Raw genomic sequence first — 8762 nt, forward strand, 5'->3', positions numbered from 1 at the left:
TCCCATCTGGAGAGGCTGCCAGGTCAGCCTGATTTTGTCAGCGCTAAGTAGCCTGTCCTGGCATCCTTCTATGTCCAGTGAACCTTTGCCTTGTCTGAGGCAGCAGAGATGCAGCCCTCTTGTCCATCAGTGCTGGGCACTGGGCAGGTCCCTGAGAGCTCTGGCTCCACTGGAGCAGCAGTTCTAGCCCTGGCAGCACATCAGAATCTATTGATGAACTTTAAAAAGGATGAATGCCCATGTCCCACCCTGGACCAATTAAATCAGAATCTCTAAGAGTGAAGCCTGGGCACGAGTATTCTTTTAAAACATTCCCCAGGTGGTTCCAGTGTGCAGCCAGGATTGAGAATCACTATGTGGAAGAATAATGCTGTGGCCTTGGGGAAGAGCTTGACCCATGAATCCCCATGTTACTTCTCCATTGTCTGTTCCCATCATGCTTCATGGTATTGGGCAATGTACCTCTCTTTTTCCTCAGCTTTCTATCCTAAAATATGCTTTTATTCCTTTTTATATCCTACTCTGCTGATCTGTTCTTTTTATAGTGGTCTTGATCTCTTTCCTTTTATTCTGAGTTTCATTTATTTATTTTGTCATCCAGCATCCAACAAATGCCTGCTATGGCAGGCAGTATGCTAGGTGCTGGGAACATGGCAAAGAACAAGACAGGCCGGGTCCCTTCCCTCATGGAGTGTGCATTCTGCTGGGATTTGCCCTGTCAGTCTTTCTCTTTTTACTAATAAGGCTGTGATATTTGAAAACTGTATTTTTTTCTAGAAATGTATTACTAGTACCTTCTTCATTTTATCTCTTCCTTTTTCATCCCTTAATTAAGCTCTTCTTGTCTTTAGTATCTTGATTATAAGCAAAGCCTCTGCCCAAGGAAAGCTGAGTCAGCCCAGTTACTTGCATTAGACAGTGTTTTGCATGCACGCACCCAGGTCTTACTGGAAATACACAGGAGCCCTGGCATCTAGATAATATGCCAGGTTTGGAGAGTCCTAATCCAAGGTTCCTTTTACTTCTGTGACTGGCAGGGGTGATGGAGAACACAGGCCAGTTAAACCCGTTGTTTCTTTGCCCCTGGAGAATACTCAGCCAGTAAACGAAGATTTGTGGGGGGCCTGGTATGTGTAGAACACTGGGCTAGGTGCTCCTGGGGGAAAAGTTTTGGGGGTGCTAAGATGGTAGGAACAGAAAGGCCCAGCCCCTCTCTTGCTGGGAACATAGGACCATCTCCATGCAGAAGGCATGAACAATGCAAAGCCATCATGGTGAGGTTCAGTAGGAACTTCAGAAAAGCTGAAACTTGGGGCAGAAAATCCCCGGGGCATTACTGCCATAATGCAGATTACCCTGAGATATATGGTACTCTGCTTCCACCCCTCCCACAGTTCTGGTGTGTACCCTCCCTCTTCCAGTGGGGTGTCTTCCTAAAACAGGCATCAAGGGGTCCTTGTCCAAGATGGCAGGCTGCTGGTGCACACTTCCCATCACATTGGCAGAGCTCAGTCAGGTGCCAGGGACTAAATTTTCCTTGTTGAAAGAAGAGGACAAGTTGATTTACTTTCTGTTTACAGTCATTAAAAAGCTTGACCTGAAGCTGGGTGTGGTGGCATGCGCCTATAATTCCAGCTACTCAGGAAGCTGAGGCAGGAGGATTGCTTGAGGCCAGAAGTTTAAGGCTATAGTGTGCAATGATAATGCACGTGAATAACTACTGCAGTCCAGTCTGGGCAACAGAACAAGACCCTGTCTCTTAAAAAAAAAAAAAAAAAAAAAGCTTGCTTCTTCCTAAGACTCAGGGCCCTTTGTAGACATTGCTTCTGGCTCCTAACACAAGGGAATTGGGTCTAGCTACATCTTTAACCAGAAGGAAAAATGAACCTGTTTTATTTTTCTCAAAGTCTAGGGATTTCTTTGTGGATCTATTACTCTCTAAAGTTGTGGTGGTTTTCAGTTTTTTTTTTTTTTGACTGTGACCCACATTAAGAAAAACATATTGCATCACTACACGTAGCTGAAACAAAAGTTTTCCGGATACGTTACTTACCCTTATTATATTGCTATGTCCTCAGATATTTTACATCCGATTTCATTTTTTTAAATGGGCTGATCATTAACCGAATCAAATTAATGGGATAATAATGGGTTGTAAACCCCCAGTTTGGAAAATACTCTTGGAAGGCTCGCACTGCTTTAATCCACGTGGGCTCTGTGCCAGGAGCTTAGTCTAGCACCTCCCTGTGGATTCTTAGACAACAGCGAATGCTCAGCTGTGTTTTTTTGTTTTGTTTTGTTTTGTTTTTTTGAAACGGAGTCTTGCTCTGTCGCCCAGGCTGGAGTGCAGTGGCGCAATCTCGGCTCACTGCAAGTTCTGCCTCCTGGGTTCATGCCATTCTCCTGCCTCAGCCTCCCAAGTAGCTCAGACTACAGGCGCCCGCCACCACGCCTGGCTAATTTTTTGTACTTTTAGTAGAGATGGGGTTTCACCGTGTTAGCTAGGATGGTCTCGATCTCCCGACCTTGTGATCCACCCTCCTCAGCCTCCCAAAGTGCTGGGATTACAGGCATGAGCCACCACTCCTGGCCTGAATGCTTAGCTTTTTCAGTGGCCAAGAAACCTCTGAGCAAGGCATGTGCTACCTACCATCCCTGAAAGATGCTAATTCAGGGGCCTGTGCCTTTCCCAAAAGGAGCAGCTGGGTGATTATTGCTAAAATCTGAAATGGAGAATATTTCTCATCCCCTTTTATAGGATATGTCCTTTTAGGACATTTTCTAGCAAAAGTAGAGAACAAAAGTTTATGGAGAAGTGATGAAGCCTTTGACTTCAGACGACTTTCCCCTTGTTTTCATAGCTGCCGCTAGACCACATGGATAGTAGGTGCCAGTTAAGCTGCGATGCTGTAAGGGTGCCAAGAGCCTGGGCGACGTGGCTCATGCCTGTAAACGCAGCACTTTGGGAGGCCAAGGTGGGAGAATTGATTGAGCCCAAGAGTTCAAGACCAGCCTGGGCAGTGTACTGAGACCTCATCTCTATTTTTCAAAAAAATTTTTAAAAAGAGTGTCTAAGAAATGTTGCTTCCCCTACAGCCTCACGGTTGATGAGGATTCCTTGATGCATGGATGGAACTCAGAGATTTATTCTACCTAAAAGGACATCCAGTCTATCCCATACCAAAATGCCTTCCCAAAATTCTAAATGTTTTTAAGGCATTTCTCAATTTTTCTAAATGTGAAAGAGGTTAGAGGAAGGATGGTAGCGCAGTTGGGCTGTGGTAGTCCCAGAGAGAAGCAGTGAGATGGAGCGAGTACCTAGAGCATGGAACCAACTTACTTCTGCCCCTGCCCCATGTCCTTCCCATCCCTCCTCCAGCTGGCCTACATATGAGTGGGGACCTTGGCCTGTTCAGCCCAGGCAAGTTCAGTGATGCTCCTCAAAGCTGGCATGGAGCTGGGTGAACTCCTGACATCCTTAGTAGTGGGACAGCCGCTCTGGCTTCTCATTGAACTTGGGGGCAGTTTGGTAAAGTTCACAAGTGTCTGCATGTCCAGGGGCATCTGTGCTCAGTTGTCCCCCACAGACCTTGGCCTTGGGTATATTTTCTTCTTCCTTTTCTGTGTCTGTGTGTGCTGCCCTCTTCTAGGCTCTGGAACTAGCTGATGGCCAGCTGGACTAAGTGTGTCAGTGTCCACACACCTCTGGCATGTCCCAATACCCCCCCCGCCCCCGTACAGTCCTGAGGCTTAGGCTAAGCCTTTGGCATTGGCTAAATCAGTGGTGACCCACAAGTCACACATTTTCTGAGCAGTTGAGAAAGGGAGACAACATCCTAAAACCAGAGATTCAGGAACAAAGGGCCACCCACTTTGTCTTCACTTTCTACTCAAGACAATAGAGGTTATAACTCTAATTTTTTTAATTTTTTTTTTAATTGAGATGGAATCTTGCTTTATCTAGGCTGGAGTGCAGTGGTGAAATCATAGCTCACTGCAACCTTGAACTCTCGGGCTCAAGCAGTCCTCTTGCCTCAGCCTCCCAAGTAGCTGGGACTACAGATGCATGCCACCACACCTGGCTAATTTTTTTTTATTTTTTATAGAGATGGGATTGCCCAGGCTGGTTTTCAAACTCCTGGGTTCGAGTGACCTTCCTTCTTTAGCCTCCCAAAGTGCTAGGATCACAGGTGTGAGCCACTGTGCCTGGCTGTGATTTTTAAATATGAGAAAAGTGGGTCAGCCAGGAGATCAGGATCTGAGGTTGGGTCATGGGAACCAGCCCCAGAGTCTTAGCTAGACCTCAGAAGTCAGGATCCCAGCCTCACACCCACAAGCGTGGCCAGAAAGCAAGGATAATTTAAATATATTTGTTCCTATCAGCCAAGGCAATTGTTTCTTGATATTTGTGTAAAAAATATAAATTCTACTCTCAAGGGTATTTGTCACTCAGGCTTTAAATGCCAGCTCTGTCTGCCCAGCTTAGACCCAGCCCAGCATTCCTGACTTAGTTTACCCAAAAGAAACGGCTGATTTTGTCAAACTTGGTTCCACCTCTCTGGCTTGTATCTCTGAATTCAACATGCAGACAACAAATCTGTGGTGTGCACATCTATCCAACACAACTGGCCACCCATGGGTTTGGAGATGGGGGGAACAGAAACAAACCTCTCTGTGTCATGCAAACCAGGGAACCTAGCAGAGCTTCTGAGACACAGTGGGAACACGTTTCACATTTGGAGGTAGGTTTATGGTTTACACTTGTTACAAGGTACTTTTGATCTCCTGGCTTACAGCTGAGAAAGCTGAGACCACGTTAAGGGATACACCCAAGTTCCCACAGCTGTGGCTGATTTGGAATTCCGACCAGCACCTGGGATTCCCAGGCCCGTGTTCTTCCCAGCAGACCCGAACACCGGCAATTTCCGGGCACCCACCGTCATGGAAGGCTGTATGGAGGCAGCTATGCGGCCCTGGTCTGTCAGTGTCTATGACTAGAACATGCTACCCATCATTGACTCATCTGCCTTAAGAACTCTTCCGCCTAAATGTTAATATTTATCATTTACAGCCTGTCACTACCCCCTTTCAAAGGTGAACACAGTAAAATTTATGACAGGTGCTCTATCAGAACACAGAGGAGCATAAAAGCAGGAGGAGGTGTGATAGCCCATCCGTCTGCTGGAGCAGCTCTTCCAGAGGCCCGAGTCACCTGGAGCATTCTGGCATGGGGCTGCAGCCAGGCATTTTCCTCCTGGAGCTGCTGCTGCTTCTGGAGCAAGGTAAGCGTGCCTTTTGCTCAGAGGACAACCAATGGTTTAGCCCCGCTGGTGTCCCATGTTGCGTAGGCAAGGGGTGTGCGAGAGGAGTGTGTGCTTTTGATGAGATAAAGCACAAAGCGTACCGTTCAAGAATAAGAAGGCTGGTTTGCCTCCTGTGGAATGGGATGCAGAGGATGCCTACACAGGGTTACATGTCCCAAAGGCTGCCGGGAGTGAGGCAGATCTTGGGATAGGAGAGAAGTGCAGTCGGGCAGCAGCACCATGGTACAAAAAAAAAAACACCTGGATTCTAGTTGTTTGTGCTTTGTGGCTTTGGGCAAGTTCTTCCACCTCCCTGGACCTCGATTTTTTTCGTCCTTAAAATGGAAATACTACTACTATGCACATTTTGATCATTACTATTACCATTTATGAACTTTGTTTTGTTTTTGAAGGACAAAGGAAGACATTTCCAATGATAAATTCTAAAAGATTGCCTACATTCTTTAGTGCTACTAAACAGAGTGCTGAGCTTCCATTGAACTGAGTGGGCAACCAGCCAGGGCTTTCCATTCCCCCCAACATTAATGACTGTGGGTAGATTGTGACTCTGCCACAATCCCTCTCTGCCCCTCTTCTTCCCATCATTGGCTCTCCCTTTGCATAGGAAGGCAGAATCTTTTAAACTGAAAAGGGCCTTAAAGATGATCTTTCATCTTCTCCAGATGGGAGGACGGGGTCTGGAGTGAGAAGGCACTTGCCCTTGACTCCCCAGAGAGAGAGGAGGAGGTATGGGACAGAGTCCTGGGCCTGTCTAGGATCTGAGCCCAGGCTTGAGGCTCCTCTGGGGCAAGTCAGTTACCGCTCTGAGCCGTGGGGCAGAATGACGATGCTTGCTATGCCTTCTGCACAGGATGATTGTATTTCCTTGATTACTAATGAGGCCAAGGAGTGTTTTCATATTAATTGTTTGAGTTTCTCTTTTGTGAAGTGCCTGTTCAAGTCTTTTTCCTATTGATTTTTTAGGAGTTCTCCATATATGCTGTGTACTAGCTCTTTGGAGGTTACATATATGACAAGTATCTTCTTCCACTCTGAAGCTTGTCCTCCTACTCTATGGGGACTTTTGATGAGCAAAATGCTTAATTCTGTGTAAATAAATGTAGACCACCCAAATGAGGACAAACAGAGGCTATTTATTCAGAGCTTGCTGTAGCGAGACATAACTTATGTTTGGCCAAGATTCAAAGGCAGGCAGGGGAGTGGGAAAGCTTCACAGTGGAAAAAAGGGAAATCTTCAGATCTGCTCTGGCTGGAGGTTGTTGGTATCAGGGACCAGCTGACTAGAGGCAGGGCATCTGAAGTTATCCAGTTGGGAGTGTATCTGGCTTTCTCTGAGTGGTCCTGAGTTGGAAGCAGAGCAAAAAGGAGAGAAGATGGCAGTCATTAACCAAACCTGACCACTCTGGGCTGATTGCTGCAGAGGCTGCAGTTTGGTTCTCTGGCCTGGCCGATTGCAGATTGTGGCTCAGAGTTCTGTTATCATATGTGGTCCCACCATTGTCCATTTGTATGTTCTCTATTTTTTTTTTTTTTTTTTTTTTTTGGAGACAGAGTCTGGCTCTGTCACCCAGGCTGGAGTGCAGTGGCTTGGTCTCGGCTCACTGCAACCTCTGCCCCCCAGGTTCAAGCGATTCTCCTGCCTCAGCCTCCTGAGTAGCTGGGATTACAGGTGCCTGCCGCCATGCCTGGCTAATTTTTATATTTTTAGTAGAGATGGGGTTTCACCATGTTGGCCAGGCTGGTCTCAAATTCCTGATCTTAAGTGATCCGCCTGCCTCGGCCTCCCAAAGAGCTGGGATTACAGGGTGTGAGCCACTGTGCCCGGCCCTTATTCTTAAGTATATGTATTTTAAATCTTCCTTTATGGTTTATGCTCTTTGTATCTTGAAGAACTCCTCTCCTACCTTGAGGTCATGAAGATATCCTATATTTCCTTCTAAAAGCTTTATAAATTTACTTTTCTTGTTTAAGTCAATCACCCTACATCTGGGATTGACTTCTATGAATAGTATATGAGAGGAACCCAATGTTGTCATTATTAGTTCTTTTTGAGATAGAGTCTCACTCTGTCACCTAGGCCGGAGGACAGTGGTGCAATTATGGCTCACTGTAGCCTCAACCTCCCAGGCTCAAGTAATCCTCCCACCTCAGCCTCCCAAGTAGCTGGGACCACACACCCACTCAGGTTATATAATCAAAATATTGTGTTCAGGCTCATGCCACCACGCCTGGCTAATTTTAGTATTTTTTGTAGAGAAGGAGTTTCACCATGTTGCCCAGGCTAGTCTCGAACTCCTGGGCTCAAGCAATCTTCCTGTCTTGGCCTTCCAAAGCGTTGGGATTACAGGTATGAGCCCAGCCCCTCATTTTTTTAAATGCAGATACCCAGTTGTCTCAGTACCATTTATTGAACAATCGGTTGTTTCCCTACCACTGTGAAGAGCTACCTCTGTTTGTACATTAAAGATGTCAGGAGTTTGAGACCAGCCTCACCAATATGGTGAAACCCTATCTCTACAAAAATACAAAACTTAGCCAGATGTGATGGCGGTTGCCTGTAATCCCAGCTGTTCGGGAGGTTGAGGCAGGAGAATTGCTTGAACCTGGGAGGTGGAGTTTGCAGTAAGCCGAGGTTGCACCACCGTACTCCAGCCTGAGTGACAGAGCCAGACTCTGTCTCAAAAAAAAAAGGAAAATGTTTAACTTCTCATCAGTAATTGTGCTGTTTGCTAATGGCTTTTTTTGTAGATAAACTCTCTGAGATTAAGAAACCTTTATTCTAAATTTGCTAAGAGATTTTTTAAAATGAGAAGTGGATGTTCAAATTCATCTAATGCTTTTTCTGTACTTATTGAGATGATTGTGTGACTTACTCCTTTCATCTGCTAATGTTGTGAATTAAATAAATTGACTTTTTATTATTTTGTTCATTTCTTCAGTCATTGCTTATTAGATTTATCAGAGACCACACATTGCATTTATTTGTCCTGTCTCTTTAATCTGTTTTCTTTTTTTTTTTTTTGAGGCGGAGTCTCGCTTTCTTGCCCAGGCTGGAGTGCAGTGGCGCGATCTCCACTCACTGCGAGCTCCGCCTCCCGGGTTCATGCCATTCTCCTTCCTCAGCCTCCCGAGTAGCTGGGACCACAGGCGCCCGCCACCATGCCCGGCTAATTTTTTGTATTTTTAGTAGAGACGGGGTTTCACTGTGTTAGCCAGGATGGTCTTGATCTCCTGACCTCGTGATCTGCCTGACTCGGCCTCCCAAAGTGCTGGGATTACAGGCGTGAGCCACGGCGCCCGGCCTTCTTTAATCTCTTTTCATCAAGAATAGTTCTCTTGGCTTTTTGTTTGTTTCTTTTGTGTCAATGAACATCTTCAGCTGGTTTTTGTATATGAACAACAAACAGTGATGTTCATGAATCCCCTAGTTGGTGATGC

General features: G+C 46.0%; 1 protein-coding gene across 2 annotated transcripts in view; it reads left to right on the forward strand.

The window, feature by feature from the left end:
* Positions 1-5172: 5172 nt before the first annotated feature.
* PLB1 (phospholipase B1) overlaps positions 5173-8762 on the forward strand; it is a 147567-nt gene continuing 143977 nt past the window's right edge. For both annotated transcript variants that reach the window (XM_032172592.2, XM_032172591.2), the window contains exon 1: positions 5173-5282. In XM_032172592.2, coding sequence (XP_032028483.1) covers positions 5228-5282 — 55 coding nt within the window. In that variant the 5' untranslated portion in view covers positions 5173-5227. The remainder of the gene's footprint in view (positions 5283-8762) is intronic.

This window comes from Hylobates moloch, unplaced genomic scaffold (genome assembly GCF_009828535.3).
Source record: "Hylobates moloch isolate HMO894 unplaced genomic scaffold, HMol_V3 SCAFFOLD_13, whole genome shotgun sequence".
In the NCBI taxonomy this organism is placed as follows: Eukaryota; Metazoa; Chordata; class Mammalia; order Primates; family Hylobatidae; genus Hylobates; species Hylobates moloch.